At 30.6% G+C, this 21,588-nt stretch overlaps 1 protein-coding gene across 4 annotated transcripts in view; it reads left to right on the top strand.

The window, feature by feature from the left end:
* LOC113383251 (acetylcholine receptor subunit alpha-like) overlaps positions 1 to 21,588 on the top strand; it is a 59,924-nt gene that overhangs the window by 10,650 nt on the left and 27,686 nt on the right. For all 4 annotated transcript variants that reach the window (XM_026621501.1, XM_026621497.1, XM_026621498.1 and 1 more), the window contains 2 exons: positions 18,767 to 18,811; positions 20,019 to 20,128. In XM_026621501.1, coding sequence (XP_026477286.1) covers positions 18,767 to 18,811; positions 20,019 to 20,128 — 155 coding nt within the window. The remainder of the gene's footprint in view (positions 1 to 18,766; positions 18,812 to 20,018; positions 20,129 to 21,588) is intronic.

Raw genomic sequence — 21,588 nt, 5'->3', positions numbered from 1 at the left:
TGAAGTTATTGAAATGAAAATATTTTTTAGGCAAAACAGATATTACAGCTGTTCAAAGAATGAGATTATATCGCGAGCGAGAAAGTAAAAAAATACAAGCTGTCAATGAATGTATGTTGATTTTAATTACACGAAGTTCTTCAAACACACATGATGAGTGAAGTTGCGAAAACAATATTTTTTCAGGCGTGGTTTAACATAATCCACTGTGTGAACGAATATTATAGAATTTATAAATCAGCAATTACTTCATTTCTCTAATTAAGGCTCATTTCTAAATGCTAATTGCAGTGACACACCGATTATGTTATATTTGAAGTATGACTTTAATTACATGATTGTTTTTAAATATTATACATATTTTTAATGTTATTATAAATATATAATTCATAATTTATCATTATATAAATGTGTATAATGGTTGACACTAATAAATGTGTGCATCACGAGTGTTACCATATTACTAATACGCATTATTTAAAATTGTTATATTATGTATTTATTTTTACTTAAATGCCATCTTTACAGTAGCAAATCAGTTTTACTTCAATCGGGTGTTAAGGTGAACTTTACGCGCACTCTTTTTTTTGTTTAGTGATATTTTAATAATGTATTTTGCATTTATATGCGAAAGATAACAGTATCAAATTGCTATTTAAGTATCAAAGATATAAAATATAAAATAATGTTAACGGGTTGTGCTATAACGTTCAAAGAGAATTATTTCAACAATACTATAATATAAATTCACGTTATATTCTCACTATATTTCCACAATAATAAAAACCTATCGCGTAGTATTTTATAATACTTAAATCTTCATATATTCTGTCATCAAACCAGTTATTGTACATAAAACTTTCGATAAATTTTATGCTTAGTTTATATACGTCATTGTCTTAACCATGTTTTACGACAATCTAAATAAACTCGGTTAATATTAAAACGGTTTCTGGTGCAGGATGTTTAACCGTCGTAGATTTTCACGGAGTTATGTGTCTCTTGTCCATTAGATTTGCATTTATATTGTTCTGCACGTTCTAGACTATTTTATCAGAGATTCAGTCACATCAGAATTATCTGCTCGAGTTTCTCTCATTTCTATTCCATGGCGGAAAGTCGGGATAGCACACGTCCTACATCTGGGACACAATGCAACCGCGGGCAGGTGTAGGCGGTTGGGCTAAAGCCCACAGGCCCATCTACATTCTAGTTGGAAATATTATATAATATCTTTACAAACTGTTATTGTATAATGCACTCTCCAAAGTTTGCATTTTACAAAAAAATTTAGAAAATTTCTAATTGTTCTAAACTATATCTGGTTGGAAAAACGTTTATATCTTATCTTCTTTAATATAAAAATGGAGCTCTCGATACAATGACCGATTTGGCCGGTCTTAGTCTTGACAAATTCGTGCTAATCAGTAAGTTGTCGGAAAGGTGAGATATTATTTCAAAATCGCGTAGAAACTTTACATTTTTAATTTGAAAATTTTTGTAGAAGCGTAATTTGAATAAAACAATGGACGGTGGCTAATACGTCAAATGTCAAACGTTTTTGACAGATGATGTTCAATTACGTTTAATATGATGTTTTACATGAATATTATTTAATTATGATTAAATTGTAGTTTCATATATATACAAAAACGGGTCGCAAGTGTTACTAGAAACTCAAAATATCAACTTTTTTGAAATGCTAATATGAAAATGCACTTTTTGGCGTTGTAGCACTCTTTTTTACAAATCATATTTTTCTCAAACACGGTGCTCTGAAAGATCTTATTTGTATAATTATATACTCATTGGTATTTATAAAACATTTTCTAGGTTATATTATTTTTTATTTGTTATTTAAATTCAGAACCTAAATTTGGTATCGATCAAAGAGACATTTTGTCGAATAACTTTTTCCCAGATATATGAAGATCCGGGGTTAAAAAGGTCCACCACCGATGTGACAAAAACCAGTAAAGCTAAGCATTGTTTAACAACAATATTTAAAAATAGAGGGAAAAAGATGTATAACTAGCTATAACCTTGATTCTTATGACTTTGCATCGGGAAATAAACGGTAACCTTTAAAAATCCATAATAAAGGTATTTTCTTCCATTAAACCTGTTTTCCACCTGGCCGTTCCAAGTCACCCCGCCTATAGGGTAAAAAGCCCTAGATAACGTATTTTTGAAAGACATAAAAAAGCACAATTCTACAATGATGAAGTAGCTGCTGGCAGTTTTACTGAACGTAGTCAGATAATTGTTCGTTTGAAATGTGTTATTTATTATGATATAATTGTTTTGGTTTTCACAATATAATTAATATTTGCTCAAAGTCAAATTGGACCTTTATGCTTCGCCCTGCTCTACATATATACTTTTTATTAAATTTACTTTAATTCATCGAATGTTACTTGAAACTTTTCAAAAAGTAGGTAAAGGAGAAATACTTAATTCATTTTCTATCTCTCCTTGCAGTAAATTAATTTTTTTTTAATAAGCTCAGTAGTATTATTTACAATTATACACAAAATCCAGAATCCAAAAACAATTTGAAAAACTTGAAACGTAATCAATAAGTCGAAAGACCAAAAAAGACTTGGATTGGATTATACCATGTTTTCTATAGAAAGTGTATAAAACTTCCAGTTTGATTGTATTGACAAAATATAGACTAACACTACACCATCAGTAACCCCATTATTTATTATTTCAAACATCTGAATTATCTTCCTCCAAAATTTGCGATTACAACAAGTTCTATCTCAAGCTTTGATATTGTTGTATTCAATATTTACAAACATCATTAATCACAACTGTAATTTAATTCAGTCAGTGTTATATATTTTGTGAGCACGGGAAGTGAATATGTACGATAATTGTGTTCCAAGTTTCTGGTTTGATGTAACACAATAAGCACCATTTGTCATGGAGAGAATTCTGAGCTTTGGTGAATGGTAATTGAAAATGGCCCCAATGGTAGTTATAAATGGCAAAAAATACATACAATGAAATAATTCCAAATGTTTAAGAATTCCTAAAAAATTGTCTTTATGAACTAGTAGATCGATGAAGCTTCTATTTAAGTTTACTCGAGGTAGCTTCGAGAAGATGTACCTTTCCTTACCGCCACGTTCTACAGGTTCGTCCATTTTCTATATCACTTTAATTGTATTTCTAATTCTGTACTCGGTAGTTGGATCAAATATAAATGAAGTAAACTCTGGGGGCATCAACCATCCTGAAACCTACTGAATTTCTAATAAGTCACTAAGCTAGGGAATAACTTGAGAGACACGGATCTCATGACTTAAACGCTCCTTGGAGAATGCGTGACCGTACGGCAGAACGTTAAGGCCCCACACATGGGAACAACATCTCGGCAAACGGGTCTTATCCTAACAGACATATACAAAATGATGGGATAGATACGAATCCTCAAAATAAACCAATTCGAATTGTAATTGCTGCTTTTTGTTTTATAAAATTTCGATCTCTATGAGCTGGGTTATACATCTTTTTCCCCCTACTTTCAAATATTGTTGTTGAACGTTGCTAAACTTTACTGTATTTTGACACATCGGTGGTGGATCTTTTTAACCCCGGACCTTCATATATTACTATCTAAATATATTCTGCGAAAATGTTATTTGACAAAATGTCCTTTTGATCGATACCAAGATTAGGTTCTGAATTTAAATAACATCAATAAAAAAATAATAAAACCTAGAAAATGTTTTATAAATACCAATAAATATATAATTATACAAATGAGATCTTTCAGAGCACCGTGTTTGAGAAAAATATGATTTGCAAAAAAGGAGTGCTACAACGCCAAAAAATGCATTTTCATATTAACATTTCAAAAAAGTTGATATTTTGAGTTTCTAATAACACTTGCGATCCGTTTATTAAAGTTTTTGTATATAAATTTAACTGCGAACAAAACTACTTACTACAATTTAATCATGTTTGAATAATATTCACGTAAATCATCCTATTGAACGTAATTAAACATCATCTGTCAAAAAGTTTGACATTTGACGTATTAGCCACCGTCCATTGCTTTATTAAAATTACGCTTCTATAAAAAAAATTCAAATTAAAAATGTAAAGTTCCTACGCGATTTTGAAATAATATCTCACCTTTCCGACAACCTACTGATCAGCACCAATTTTTCAAGACTAACTGGCCAAATCGGTTTAGCCGTTTTCAAGTTTTAGCGTATCATTTTATTGAGCCTCATTTTTATATATAAGAAGATTAGAATAATCTGGCAGTTTATTACACAATATTTTAATATTTTGAAACAATCTTTAATAAAAAACAATCATTCAACACGATCATCAATTGACTTGAATCTTAAGAAGGTTTTTATGCCTTTGTAAGAATTAATGCAGGTTTAAATAAATATTAAATTTGTCGTATGAAATATTAATGTTTATCGAGAAAGTTTAATTATTTTATGTCATACAGTAGAATTTGATTATCCGGACCTCAATTATACGGATTCGCGATTATCCGGACTACCAATCGTGACAGAGTTATATGTATGTACATACCTACAATTCGAATTTTTGCACGATTTATGCTGCAATATAACATATACAAATGTATGTAATATAATCTAAGAAAATGTATATGTATATGTATATATATATATATAAGGAAATTTCTTATTAAACATTGATTTTCGTTGATATCTATGTATGTATTTATTATTTTTGATAAATACAAACCAATATTTTTCATGCTTTGGATTATCCGGTTGCCCATCGACAACAATTAGTCCGGTTAATCGTGGTTCTACTGTACTATGTATCTCCACAAATATTTATATTTGAGATAATATATAAAACTTTCAAGTGAATCAGTTGCTCTTCAACGCTGTTTTCATAATTTCTCTATTAAACCAATGCTAAAAAGCGATACTTTTTTTTACATAGTAATTTCATCCTCGTTGACAAGCACTCTTTTCTAAGGGATTAATTTTTCGAAGTCTCAGCCGGCCGAGTTCTATCTCATAACGCAGACCGTGTCATAATTTTCACGAGCATTCTGCTATATTAATTTTCTAATACACTATAAACTGTTTTAGTCAATTCTCATTGACTCATTTGAAAAAAAAAGAGTTACGAGGATGAATCTTATTAACATCCCTTAGGGTAGTTATAGTAATGGGCCGAAAATCGAAAAGGAAAGGTCTCTGAACATTTTGGCATACATCAGAAAAATGGATTTTTTCTAAGGTATGCTAAAATGTTCAGAAACCTCTGAAACGTAAAGATATATAAAAAATTTCATTTTCTTACCCTACGGGAAGTTAAAAGTATAAAATCCTCAATTTGATAATTTTATTGATGAAATTTAGTTGATGAAAGATGTTGCGGATTTAAAAATATGGTGACTCGTGTTAAAATGCCCCAATAAAGCGATTTGTTTATTATTATCACAAAATTGATATATTAACTTTAAACATATTTTTGATCGATAAAACTTACGAAAATTACAAATGGTGTTACTTTGGTAATTCGATCCCAAGTCTGGCGAGCAACATATATCTTCGTCAGTCTATTACTTCGTCTAATATGTAGTCTTCGATATAAGGAATCAGGATAGGTGATTAATCTTACGATAGAATGGAATTAGTAATGATAATAAACGATGTCGTGAAAGCCTTCAAACCACGAAGAGGTTTTAGGGTGTGACATATGTGATACGGAGCCGGATGATTGCCTATGATGTACCAAAGATGAGACCAGAGAATTGGGATTAGGAAAATTACTTTCCCCAGTATATTACTTGTTTATATAAAACACAGCTTATTTCAGGATTTTACATTTAACGGGGTATTCAAGTGTAGAAATTCAAAAAAATCGAATTATTTTTATTTCATATTTTCAAAGTTTAACTATCTAAGAATATGGGTACGAAAAGGTATTTGAAAATTTGAATTATTTCTGGAGATATAGGCATTTTACTGACTCGGTCTCCAAACTGGTTTGGCAGGGTCTAACCGGACAAAAGGCATTAGGAAGTCATTAGACCAATTTAAGGCAGTTTATCGTCAGATGAATTATTGATTCGATGTTCGTGATTCGACAGAACAATAATGAATTTCTAAACTCGTTGATTTGGAAAAACTTTGAATGCGTTTTTCTGAGAACAGACTTTTTCAGTACTGTTGTCACGATTTCTCGAGTTCTACTCGACCGATTACTTGAAATGTTCAGAGAGTCTTATTTATAGACCTATTTGTAGCCCGAACTAGCATCATCCCCAAATTTCAATTTTTACTATATTTAAAAAGGTCGAGAAACTAAAAAAAAACAGTAAAAAAGACACTTTTTTTCAAACGGCAATTTGTGAAAAAAAATTTTTTTACTCATCGCTAGTTCGGGCGATTGCGACATCATTGTAGATTAATAATCTTTTCATTTATTTTATTTCGGATGGCTAGGAGGACTCAAATCATGACAAGAATGAGGTACCAATTTTTTGAGACCGCCCACTTCATCAGCTGCCAGTTTTCACAATTTTCAACTTTTTTTTTTAATTTTTGTGTTGTATTTTAATAATATTAATAAACAAGTAGTAGAAAGATTGCTTTCTTTTACGACTCTTTCAAAATGACCTAAAATTCATCGCTCTGCACTAGAATACCCCCTTAATGTTTTTGTTTAATTCTTTTGCACATTCTTGTTCTGATTTTTGTGTCAAATGACTCAAAATGAATTGAATGCTTTGTTATGAATACATAAAATTAGCAAATTGGAATTTCTGGTCGAAACGTAAACTTTTCTTTCGGGAGGTTAAAAATGCATAAATGTAGCGTAAAATTATATAATCGAATTATAATTCCAAAATTTAATATATATTTAAAATTAAATATCAATTTCCAAATGACACCGACGTATTATGAAATGACAGTGATTTACAAAATCCTCGTTCTTTCTACGCCTTGATATATTATTCAGAAAAATTCACGGGTATAGGATAATAATATTACAATAATAAATATCGGCATCATTTATACTCTGCAGTGAATATCGAAAAATCGAAAGAATAGACGTCAAACAAGATAACGGCTATATTTTTCTTGTGAATTTCTTCGCGCGCAGGAAATTGAAAATCACTGAGCCTTTGTGTTGCCTGCAAGCCGTGTGCAAGGTGGTGTGTGCGGGCTGGTCGGGCTGGTCGGGCAGGATGGGCAGACGTACATCTAGTTTGCGCAGAAATTCGGAGGATATAAAATACAAATAAAAAAAAACTTTGAAAATGGAGCGAGCGAGGAGAGAGGAAGCATTGTATGACTACATAGATTTTAAAATTCAACTCATGGAATGATCATTTTGTGATGTATTGAGTACAAAGATATTTATTTTTTTCATTTTGCGCGTTTTGTGGCGAGAGATTGATTCACACACTTTTACGACTAGATTCTCGAACGTTCGAACACAAAACTTAATCTTCCTCACCTAATTAAGGGGGTTTTCTTGCGTAGAAATTAAAAAAATCGTTTTTTTTGTTTCATATTTTTCAAAGTTTAACTATCTAAGAATATGGGTACAAGAAGATTTTTGAAAATTGAATTATTTTCGTTGATATAGCATTTTCTGCACGGGTCTCCAAACCGGTTTGGCAGGGTCTAATCGGACAAATGGCATTAGGAAGTCATTAGATCAACTTATGACAGTTTATCGTCAAATGAATTATTAATTCGAAGTTGAGGTTCAAAAACTCATAACAATAATGAGTCTCTAAACTCGTTGATTTGGATTTTCGCGCCGAAGCATATTCATTACCGATCTCGGGTAATTGAAATAGCAACATTTATTGCTGTTTGCATATTCAATGAAGGTTTTTTCCGATTTTAAAAATGATGACTCTTATGATAATGCAAATTGGGCCAGAAATTCATTCATTTGCTGTAAGACGAGACAATGCCCGGATTGAACGATCTGAAATACGTACATCCAACGCTTCAAGGAGCCTAGAACTCTGCCCCATTGAAAGTGAGAAATGTAGAAAATATTTTTTTTAAGTAGAAGAAGGTCGATGCATAAAGCAGGAACGGCAGATTAAATAAAATAAGTGTAACACATCATTTTATGAATTTGACAGCAAAAAACTTTAGGCAAACCTTTAAATGCGTTTTCTCAGAACAGACTTTTTCAGTACTGTTGACACGATTCTCGAGTTCTACTCGACCGATTCACTTGAAATGTTCAGAGAATTTTGTTAATAGACCTATCTGTGTCCCAAACTAGCTTCATCCCCAAATTCCAATTTTTACTATTTTTAAAAAATTCGAGAAACTCAAAAAACAATAAAAAAGACACTTTTTTCAAACAGTCGCCAATTTTAAAAAAAAATTTTTTTTACTCATCGCTAGTTCGAGCGATTGCGACATCATTGTAGAATAATAATCTTGTTATTTCTTTATTTCGGATGGCTAGGGGGCTGAAATCCTGGCAAGACTGAGGTGCCAATTTTTTGAGACCCCCCACTTCATCAGCTGCCAGTTTTTTCAATTTTCAACTTTTTTTTTAATTTTGTATTTTAATAATATTAATAAACAAGTGGTAAAAAAATGGATAGTAAAAACATTCATTGCTTTCTTTTACAACACTTTAAAATTGGCCAAAAATTTATTGCTCTACACTAGAATACCCCGTAATTTACCTTAAATTCTATCTAATTTTGAATTTAATTATACAATTTTTTGTGTTGCCATTGCCTTATTACAATTTTTTCTTATCCATAAAAAAACATTTACGAATGTGAACTATTCTTATGCGTCCGTGAGTTCAAATCAATATAATATCCTTTATCTAGTCAGATGTAACAATAGAGTTTGTTCGAACGTGTTTCTATCCCTCGGTTTTAGCAAAAACTTCATATCCCTCATAGTTGAGCTTTTTCGTCAAAATGCAAAATACAACCAGACGATCGTTGCCAAAGCAAATAATCCTGGCAAGAAACGACATATCCTTTGGGTGTTATTAATTAAATGATAATGCCTTGTTCCTTTGAATTGAATTAAATTACTTAGCCATACAATGAGGACGAAGGAAATCCAGTCTAGTATACGATCTCAAATATACATTTAATCCTGTACACGAGAGCATGTAATAATCTTTCAGTATTGCTTCTCATAATCTCAGATTAAGGGATGGGGTATTAAACTTTTGACTGAAAACTTTTCATATTATAATTAAACACACACATATACACGAATATATATGCCTACTTTAATTTTAATTTAAAAAATATCTTAATACGTTCTGAAAACTAATATAGATATGATTTATTTCTTTGAATCTTCATAGTGTATATGTATATGTATATTTAATAAAGTAAGGTATAAAAAAATATGAACATGATAGTAACAGCATATACAAGGCTTGATAATTTTTTTAATAAAGATGTGATTTTAATTTAGTAGCATATCTGTTTGTTGCTTGTTTGAATTCCAATGTGATGTGTATTGCAGTGATATAAAAAAAATTGTTCGGACGTATTTTCGTTTTAATATATTGGCCATGAAGGTGACAAACTTCCCCCCTGGTAGAGGGGGTAGCGGAGTGCTTTAATTGAACTAGTTGTTTACTTCTAAATGTAAAGTCCGCGAAACAACATGTCTAATAAATAATAAATAAATATATCTTGTTTTATTATAACTTAGTGACAAATCAGTGATTATAATTAGAACTGCAACAAATACATAATATACAAACAAATCAGTGTTTAATACAGTCCACCGCAACATGGGTTAAATTATAATCCAACAACCTGAGTTGATCGAAGGAGAGTTTTAATAAATTTTGTAACTACGTAACATAATTACAATATTAGAAGCAATACTTGAGTTGCATAATAAAATTGATATCTGGTATAATTATATTAACCATTTTATTATTCAAGTAGAAATTTTCATTTTACTTTTAAAAAGGATTAAAAGAAAGTCATGATGTTTAGTTTAGCGCAACCTGAAGCTTTATATCGTTGCTTGTTTGCAAATTGAGAAAAAAGTTTCATCGGAAAACAAACTTTGTCTACAATGTCGTTCGACGGGTATATTTGTCCCATAAATCAAGCAGCCGAGAGTGCCCGTTTCTATCTGAAATTGTGAAGCTCGTCTCTTTGTCTATTTTGAATATCCCGTTTATTGAATGCGGTTTCGAAATTTCCGACTGAGATTTTACGCAGGCACGGTTATTAATGGCTATATCAAACCCAAACCCCAACCCCGATCCATCACTGGATTTCAGTGTTTGACCATTGGAATTGCAAACCGAATATTAATTAAAGTTTTAATGTTTCGATGATAAATTTAGTTTTGAAATCAAACCAAACATGATTAAAACTTGTTTAAATATCTACATTTGATCTTGAAATACAACTATTTCAACTTGTTTATGTTACGTAGTAATAGAATTTATTAAAACTCTCCTTCGATAATTCAGGTAGTTGGGTTATAATTTAACCCTTGTAGCTGTGGACTGTATTAAAAACTGATTTGTTTGTATATTATGTATTTGTTGCAGTTCTAATTACAATCACTGATTTGTCACTAAGTTATATTGAAAAAAGATATATTTATTTATTATTTACTATACATGTTGTTTCGCGGACTTTACATTTAGAAGTGAACAATTAGTTCCATTAAAACACTCCGCTACCCCCTCTACCAGGGGTAGCAACCATTCCGTGTAAATCTTAATGCCCTGAAGGTTGTCACCTTCATGGCCAATATAATAAAACGAAGATACGTGCGAACAAGTATGGAAATGGATTTCTATTATTTTATATATCCAATTACTTTCGTGTAATTTAAAAATCGTACGAAATGCCATTTTCTAAATATTATGTTTTATATACATTACAAAAAATTCCTTTATATCGTCACAGTTATAAAAGTCTAAATTTACTTGATTAATTCGATTATTTATTAATGTCAAATAATAGTATGTGAATAATCTGAACCTAAATTAATAATGTGAAATTAATATTATGTCCTTGTCTTTTATCAAAGGACTTATTTGGATTCGAAATCTAATGTAACTCAAGTATAAAGACTAGTGGGGTGCATGGCATCATGCCTTAAGGCAAATTTCTGGAACTTCCCGTACCGTAATTAAAAATCTTGGTACGGAACCCAAAAAAATTTACACAAAATGTGTACACATGAAAATCTCTATAAAATATCTTATGTGCATAAGTCCAATAAACATTTTTGACCGCCAAATGACATTTTGTAAACTTTTGTTTATTGAGAGTCTATAACCGCTGGACCTGCCTTCCCAAAAATTTAATCAGTTCTTCATCTTGTCTAGGGGGCGTTCATTAATCACGTGAGGTTTTTAGGGGGAGGGGGGGTTTGACAAAAAATCACGAAATATCACGAGGGGGAGGGAGGGGTATAGCAAGATATCACGTGTATTTATTTTTTTACTATTTTTTATAAAATAGTTCAAACATTTAAAAAAAAAACTCAAAAATTTGACAGTTTTTTCACGTAACTAAAAATACACGTGATGTTTGGTGGGGGAGGGGGGTCTAAAAATCCTCAAAAACTCGCTCACGTGATTAATGGACGCCCCCTCAACACAAGTAAAATTTTTTTTGCGTTATTAAAATTGGACGTCCCGTTCTCTTAAAAACTGAGTTGCCGTTTGTGGCACTTTTTGCCCCGTATCTTTGGAACGGCTAGACCTGCCTTTGCCAAAAACTAATCAGCACGTCTCCTTATCAATACGAATCGAATGCTTTTGAATTATTCAAATCGGTTGATCCGTGTTCCCGAAATCGTCGACGAAAATTTCTATCCGCACACACATACATCCATTTTCCTAAGGTATGCCAAAATGTTCAGAAACCTTTGAAACGTCAAGATATTTAAAAAAATTCATTTTCGATTTTTTTGCGATTACTATAACTTGCCCTACGGGAAGTTAATAAAATCAGTTTGTTAATTACAAAAAAATGATATATCGTGAAATCTTCGTTTGTCATTAATTTCAGTTCAGCAACATCATCCGCTCGATTTCATTAAATTTATTGCGCTCGGTGCAGCGTTTGACGTATAAACTAGACGTATCATGTGTGATTTATTGCCTTCGCCTTCGCCTTCGCCCTAGCTTTTGCACTGTTACTGTGTGCTGCTCTCAATCGGAACTCGATTTACACTTGCTCGTAAACCTAGGCCTAGTCTAAATTACACCTGAAATCATATAATTGGTAAATTAAATCTTTATCAAACCTCACACTAAGCTTGTTTATTTATTGAAGTAAAACTTCTTTAGGCGCGACTAGGGTGTAAATACGTGCAAATGCAACGGAAGTGCGTTACGGCAGATAAAACAAGAGTCGAATGCCAATGATTCGTCATTCGCTCTCGATGATATCATTTCTATACGGGCCGATTGTAATTAGGCGTCGTGTATGTAAAAAGAGATCTGTCGTTGTATGCGTACTAGAGTCAATGTTGTATGCGTACCGATATCAACAAGGAAATCGGCATAGATAAATAAATATTTTAAAGTTACATCGTAGTACAAATCTTGATTTAATGAAAAATGCCTGAATCAGAAGCATATTTTACCCTGTTTCTTGAAAATAATAAAACAAACAAACGTAAGTTTATTGATTAGAAATTATTTCTATATTATTCGTGGTTTCCATAAATATTTGAAATTATTGAAATGAAAAATATTTTTAGGCGAAACAGATATTACAGCTGTTCAGAGAATGAGATTATATCGCCAGCGAAAGTAAAAAAAATACAAGCAGTCAATGAATGTATGTTAATTTCAATTACATGAAGTTCTTCAAACACAATTGCATGATGAGTAAAGTTGCAAAAACAATATTTGTTTAGGCGTTGTTCAACACTTTGTAAACGAATATTATAGAATTTATAAATCAGCAATTACTTAATTTCTCTAATGAAGGTTCATTTCTAAATGCTAATTACAATGACAAACCGATCATGTCATATTTGCAGTATGCCTTCAATTACATTATTGTTTTTAAATATTATACATATTTTTAATACTATTATAAATATGTCATTTATAATTTTTCATTATACAAATGTGTATTGACACTAATAAATATGTGCATTACGAGAGTTACCATATTGCTAAAAACATTATTCAAAATTCTTATATGATGTATTTATTTTTATTTAAATGCCATCTTGTACAATAGTAAATAAGTTTTACTTCAATCGCGTGTGAACCTTACGCGCACTCTTTTTTTCTTTAAACCACTACATAAAGGAGCTTTCTCTCAAGAATGCCTTATACATACATACTTGAACTCTAGCTTGAATTTATACTATTTCATGTTGTCGTTAAGATATGTTACTCTTATATTCAAATATTAAATTATTATAGCTACCTGTAATATAAATAGTTCTACTAATTATTCTTAGTATTAATATTTATATGATGAAATAAACGTTTTAAAATAATTTTGGTTGTTTAATGAAGAAAATTTATTTATTATCAGTCGAATCAATATTAAGCATGTACTGGATTTCAAGTTAGATTTGAAGTATAGTTCTTAAAATACGCTACTTTATGTAGTTTAATGCAGTGCTACTAGATATGAAATCAAATAATTTTTTATACTAATACTAAAATAAATATTGCATTGCTCGTACACAATTTACTTAAAAATTATTACAGTTGTGCGACATATAATATATAAACCGTATATACAAAAATCGTAAAAAGTCGTATCCGTTGTGATCCTTTTCCGTATTATCCTGTTTATATTTTTATTTGCAGAAGGTACGTTTTAAGTATATTGTGGGGGCTTATAGTATTCCTATAGTTTCGCGAACAATAAATCTTTTGATGTTTTCTAGGACAGACAATGTTATTACAGTCGAAAGAAATGTATCGTAATAACAAAGCCGAGGAAAATATATCATAATCCGGTTAGAGGCGATTGATTTTTCAATTCGAGTAATTGATTTTTGAGTCAAAGGTAAAATTAAATGAATAATTATATTTAATGTAACGTTATTTTTAAAAAAATTGCAAAAATGTATGAATAATTTGGCATCTTTTTGCTAATTTGATGAAAAATTTATCGAGCTTCATCAAACAACTTTTAAATTTTCGAAGTCAGTGCAGTCGATTTTAGAAATGAATGAGGAATGGTCAAATTTTGGCTCAGATACACATACATAGTTTTTACAATTTTGGGAAAATAACTGATTTATGTTCAAAAATTTTCCAAAATATGATAATATATAAATCAAATTATTATAATAGAAGTAGGATATGTTTTGCGTAATAATTATACAGGTTCAAGAATTTATTTTGTATCGACCATATATCAAATTCAATTATTCATAGTTACGAGATAGACACATAAAATTTGTTTTCATGTATGACGAAATCGTTTGACAAGACAGAATAAATAATTCGTATAAACCGAAATCCGTTTCGAACTTGTGAAGTCGGGAAAGCGGAAACCCTTGGAAAATCCAATATCCAACATCACTTGTACACGGTAAACATATTGAAGTCTTCACTACGGATATGCAATACTTGTAAATGCAAATTGAGCACCGAATTTAGTAGTAACTAGGCAATGAAATACTAAAAATACTTCAACAACTCTGGTCATTATAATAAAATTTCTCTATCTATATGTTGATTACAACTATTCTCTATATGTTGATTACAATTCAGTAAGATTTGGAAAATTCATGCATCGTGAGTACCAAACAAATAGGTTTGGTACCCATTGTTCCATCGATGGATAAATTTTAATATATAAAATACGTGTTTGTTATGAAATTGCTGGAACTTCCCGTGCCGTAACGAAATGTTTGAGAAATATTAAATGTTTTCAAATAGATTATTATAAATAAATACTGTAACATTGTTTAATATTTATAAGAATTATATAAACTGAATTACAAGGTTGAACATATTTGTTTAGTGTATATTAGAACTTAAGTCAAAATCACAATTAATATCAGAATTACTTTTTATATACAAAAAAAAAATATTTAAAGCTTAGTTCTCTCAAAAACTGCCATTTTTTGCACATTTAGCTCTGTATCTTCGAAACCGCTGAACCTGCCTTTGCCAAAAGCTAATCACCCCTTCTCCCCGTCATTACGAATTGAATGTTTTTTGGATCATTCCAATCGGATGCTCCGATCTCGCAAAATCTCGATATCTATCTTCTGCACTCTTTACTCCGTATCTCCGAAACGGCTGGACCTGCCTTTGCCAAAAACTAATTAGTACATCTCTCTATCAATAGGAATCGAATGTTTTTGAACCATTCAAATCGGTTGATCCGTGCGCCCGAAAGCGTGGACGAAAATTTATATCCATACATACATACACACACATATACACAAACACACACACACATCCATTTTTTCTGAGGTATGCCAAAATGTTCAGAAACCTACAAAACGTCGAGAAATGTAAAAATTTTTAATTTTGATTTTTGGACGATTACAATAACTTACCCTATGGGAAGTTAATAAATTGATATTGAAATATTTCATCCTCAAATATGCCATACGAATACAATACTGGAAAATCATATAACAATTTTGAAACACGCATCCCCTTTGTCGTTTTATCATGTTTTCATTCTTATTAACGTATGTTCAATTTTGATCTTTCGTTCTAATAAAGAATCATTTTCTCGTCTTCTGCACAATCATTTTCTAAAGGAATGAGGAAAGAGGTTCCAGTTGATTCCCAGTTCCGAGTCATAACCCTTCCGCTTCATTTCATCTTTCATTATGAGCAAATGACAAATTTTATTATCTGAAGAAATGGAATGATATGTTTTTACTTCTTGTAATTTTCGATTACTATCGAAATTGAATCGCTGGGAATTTAAAGTAGGGAACAATATCAAACATTTATTTTCGTGACATTTTGCTTTAGAGCAAGTAGCAAAAACTTTGCGATATGTGCAAATTTGAATATAATGTATTTTATAGCGTTTAAGATAATCTATAATATAAAAATGAATCGCAAAATGTGCTGGTAAGCGCATAACTCAACAACGTCTGTACTAATTTGACAATTCTTTTTTTTTATTATTCGTTGAAGTCCAAGAATTGTTCTTACGGTAAGAAAAAATCGAATAATTGCCGGGAAAACCCTAAAAACAATCCTTTTCTTTTTCACATACAAACGTTAGTATTTTCATATTTTTGCCATCGGTTTCGGAATATTTACCCAATCAATTTAGACTCCTTTGTCATTTCCCGGGGGATGACATGCCTCTCAGTGGTGTAATTTCATTTTTTTTATTCAAAATAACGTCGGATGTCGATAAAAGAACTAATTATAAGAAAAAAATGTTTTATAATGTTTTTCAAAAAAGCTAATACTCATCATGTTATTCAAAGCAGTTGTACTTTTAAGATCCATATGGGTGGATGTATATACATTTCGGTATAGACTGTAGTGTGAAAAACATAATAATTTTTAACTAATTGGTGAATATCAGTATAGGTTATTAAAACAAATTGGAACTTTTGAATTGCAAGCATAAGTACAGGACAACGTCTGTCGGGTCATCTAGTTTCCAATAAAAATGATTTCAATCACCTCGTCAACGTTATAGAATTATCGCTTTATTAAAAGAAGTTGTAGTCTGATATTTTCAACTTATAAAATAATTAAATATTAAATTCGATCGTTTCTTGACTTGTATGAAAAGCATTTTGCCTTAAACATGAGATGATAGCTTTGGAAATAATCTTCAACAATTTAAGATGAATTATTCCTAAATTATATAATTAAATAAATCTGAAGATACAATTAAATAGATCTGAAGATTGTACCTTGGGTAATTTTATATAAAAATAAATACATGTAGGCTATATTAATTGCTAATTTTAATTAGTTATACTTTCATTTTGTCATTTTAAATATAATTAATAAATACATACACTTAACATATATTTTCACTAAATATGTACTGATTATATTATATCAAAATGCTTTATTATTCAAATCCCTTCTTAAAATAGGCGTCTGGTGCTTTGGTAAGTGAAACTAAAAGTATTTATTAATTAAAACATAACATTATGTGAAAGGTCACAGAAATATAATTGCTTTTTATTTGATATCTACATTTTCCGGAAAAGGCCTAATATTCGTCTGATGGCCCTTACCTAACCTAAATAACTTTACAGGCCGACAGCTCAAAAGGTCGCTCTCTGTCCCTTTAGCAACGACGACCCCAAAACGTTGCCAAATATGTTTCGTAATTAACCCTGGTACATCGGGACGGGGTTGACATGTGGTAAACGACTCTTTCGTTGAATTCTTAAAACATTTAATGTGTATATTTGAGATGGGTAACTCACTCCGGTACAACTCCTCCCTCGGAGTGAATCCGAGTGGAGTTGTCTCACAGGATTTGTCATATCCGACTTCCCTAAACTGATACTAAATCTGTTAACATGTGCAGATATTTGCTTGAGATTTTTTATTAATACAAAGATTTGGGTCGAAAGAAGTGGTCTTTTTCTCGTCTCACAGCCAGTTTTAGGACTTTCCAGGTGTATAATGTCTCAAAATAGTGCTATTTTATATTCTATGTTTTGTATACGATAATGTTTGTCCGTAAATGAGCTCCTTCAATGGTATACAACCAGCTAAAAATTATTTAGTATTATATTATAACTTTTACACAATTATGATTTTATAATTGTGTAAAAGTAATAGTATGCTAATCAAACTACATGATGTATAATTAATTCTCGAAAATGAAATAATGAAAGAATGTGAGGTATTATTTTGTGAAAAATATTATACACAACAATTATTTCATATATAAGGTTTCCTGCATTATTTTCACATAAAAATAAACATATTCATAAAATTATATATTTTGTCTTCAAAAATAATTACAAAATTGATTTTGATTCCCATGTTTTTTGTCTATTTGAGATTTGTGTGCATATTGAAATGCATAAAATAGTAAATATTATTATAAAATGAACAAACATGTTTGAACTATTTGTAAACTATTTCCAATGTCTTAATAAATCCTTAGATATGTTAACAACACGCTAGAGAACACATTTGTGTCAAGTATTATGTTTCAAAGTTGTCGGAGTTGTGGAGTTGTTAAGTGGATATAACTCCTCTCTCAAGCGGATATGATAAGACCGTATATTAATACGTATTTGGACATACGTATGAACATTAATAAATAATTATAATCAAAACCACTGCACGTAGGCTTAAAATATATTATTATTATGTTTAGTCATGGTTTCGTTAAAATTATCAAAAAACTTTCTTACAGCCGCTAAATACTTTAAAATCTCAACAGAAGATCTGAAGATTCTCTTAATTTATATAGCACGATTTTATATACGAATTCTGAATGTGCAAGAGTATGTAAGAATGTGCAAAAGTGTAAGAGTAAAAATCAGAACCATTAATTTTCTCGAATTTCACCAAATAGTTCATGCACGACATGAACTTCAATGTAAATTATGCTTCTCGGTGAAATTCTCGACCAAACGTACGTTCGAATTTCGCAAAGTGCATTCGCAACGTGATTAATGAATGCATTTACCCGGAACCTTTTCCAAACTTCTCCCTGGTATGAATGCATATGCATAGAATTCCATTCATTTATATTCAGATTTGGTTATAAATAGAAATATATCATCTTGATTCCTCATTTATACTAGATAATGCATATATATACATTGATTAATTTATTTTCTAATTTCAGAATCTCAAGAACCAAATAATGACAACAAACTTATGGGTCGAACAGGTGAGGGTCACCCTAATATTTTTATTCAAACTGATTCGACTTACATATTATTTTTTGCTAATAAATTTTTATAGAGCTTTCGTGCAAAAGTGACAATTTCTACAAAAGTTCCTGAAAGTTACTAAAAGCTTTCCTTGTATTTCGTTTCCCGAGCCCTCTTTTGTGCTGACATAGTGATTGTGATAAATTAAATTATATTATGTTCTTATATCAGGCACCTCTTTTCGCGATGGAAAAACACTTTCACATTCAAATAAGATTATGGGCTTTTAGAAAAGTTTATTGACTTTTGTCGTGAAAAAAATTGTGCGAAAGTTCTTTCTCATTTTTCGTTAATAGTAAGGTGACCATATATTTATAAGTCAAATCCGGGACAGGGAGGGGGTGGTCGTCTTTGAAATAACAAATGCTATTTAAGGATACAATAAAAAACAGTTTTTTATATAATTTTTTTTTAATCTGCGGACTTTTAGTAAGAACTATTCATTATTCGAATATATGCAATACTTTTCTATCTATGATTTTATATTATATATTATATTTTTTCATCTTAAACTTTACGTTTTTAAGTCTTGTATAACATTCTATTTCACTTTCTTTATAATTAATTTGAAAAAAAAAGCACTTGTTCATTTGTTTTCATAATTTTTGATACTTTTCCTATTAATTTTCAAAAAACTTGGACAATCCGGGACAAAACATCTAAATCCAGGACAAATATTACATTTAGAAAAACCCGGGACACAAGGTGAAAATCCGGGAATGTCCCGGCCAAACCGGGGCGTATGGTCACCTTATTAATAGTGATTTTTGTTGAGTTGGCATTATTGAAATTATACCTTATAACTACTGAGTTGATTTTCATTCAGGAATACAGTTTACTTTTATTATCTTCATTTACTCTAGTTTATTCTTATTTATAGATACTTCTATGCACGTTTATCTCTAATAAGAATGAATGTCACCATTAGCTAAAACCATTCCGCTAATTTTACGGCTTAGAAATCTATTCTAATATACTATAAATTAAGCCATTATTTGTGTTTAGCTGCAAAAGTAATATACGATAAGCAATCAATGGTAATTACCTTTATTAGATATAAAATAAATAGTTATTCTTAGTTCTATTTCGGATTAAGATAATATCATTAGTTTATTGGAATTTTTAATGCTTAACATTTTTTATCATTAAATTATTTTATCTTAGAGCTGGTACGATTACAAACTTCGTTGGGAACCGAAGGAGTACGGAGGCGTTCACATGCTCCACGTTCCTTCTGATCATATATGGAGGCCAGATATAGTTCTTTATAATAAGTAAGTCTAAAACTTTCAAAAAATATATTTTAAAACTTGGGGAATGGTATATGGTACTTTGATCACCTAGCCACACATATATTAATAACATACTAGCAAACCGGGCGAACTCCGTTTCACCACTAGATGGTTTCATTTTATGTAACATTTCGTTTGACCATTAAAAGATGAAGAAAAAATTGCCTGCTGTTGAAATTGAATAAAAATTTGCACAATACATGTGATTGATTTGATGGTTTCTAATTGAAATGTTAGGAAACGAATAACTTATTTTTTACTTTTTTGCACAATTTCACAGTGAACACAATGCCGATTTGTCACATAAAATTAACTGAGCAGACAACAATGAGTAGCTGCCAAACAAATGAGTAACAGTCAAACAAAAAATATTAGTTTGTACTATGCTAAGTATCATAGATGATGCTGTACGTGAAAAAAGAAAGTGTTTTTCGCTTTTTTGTTAAAATCTTTCTTCAATTTTCTTTGCTATAAACCTCACGGTTTCCGAGACTTTTCCAACGAATGCAAAATCGTCGAAATCGTTTCGTGCGTTCTGGAGTTAAATCGTCAGGAAGGAAAACCCGACTTATTTTTATATATATAGAAGATTATTACCATTTGTACTTAGCGTGGAACATTCATCCAACAAACTTTACTTATGTCTTTGCTAATAAAGAAATCATTATCTTTATCCCATAAGCTAAATTATAAAAATATTAAAGAAATGAATATGTTCAAATTTCTGAACAGAATTTGAAGGAGTCGCTCAATATTCAAAATTAGATAGTCATAAATTTAAAATATTTTAACACATTTTATTTTTGGATTTAAACTTATATTGAGGGAAGTTAATAAAACCTATACACTGCAAGATTATATAAAAAATGGTTCGTGTTTCCTAATCTTATTAAAATTCGTCCCTATCAAGGAATGCAATATGCTACGGACGTTTCTTAGGGCATTCTGCTGAAGAATGTGGTCCATACATTTTTATTTATTTTTTGTATTCCATAGTCTCTGTGAGAACTATGGCTAACAACACCAAGTGAATTATATATCACTTTAGGGACAAAATAAACGGAAAAACATTTATCTTTCTTGAGGTTCCGTACTTGATGGGATTGTGGTAAATCCTTTTTGGAACTTTAAAGATATTTGTAGAAAATGGACTCTAGCAGTCACCAATTGTAATTAAAAGTATATAAAAATAGAAAAAATATAGTTGTTGGAATTCTAGTAAAATCGACTACCATTATACAGTCAAGAAACTATTATGGCAAGTTCAATTTTTGAGAGTATCGCCGCTATGAAATCGAAATGATAAATATATATATTAGAGATGAGTAACTCACTTCGGAGTTGCCACTCCGATACAACTTCTCCCTCGGAGTGAATCCGAGTGGAGTTGTCTCACAGGATTTGTCATATCCGACTTCCCTAAACTGATACTAAATCTGTTA

Source organism: Ctenocephalides felis, unplaced genomic scaffold (genome assembly GCF_003426905.1).
Source record: "Ctenocephalides felis isolate EL2017-DRISC unplaced genomic scaffold, ASM342690v1 CF-g0.4_SCAFFOLD_03570, whole genome shotgun sequence".
NCBI classification, from domain to species: Eukaryota; Metazoa; Arthropoda; class Insecta; order Siphonaptera; family Pulicidae; genus Ctenocephalides; species Ctenocephalides felis.
This window is presented reverse-complemented; position numbering and strand designations above follow the sequence as displayed.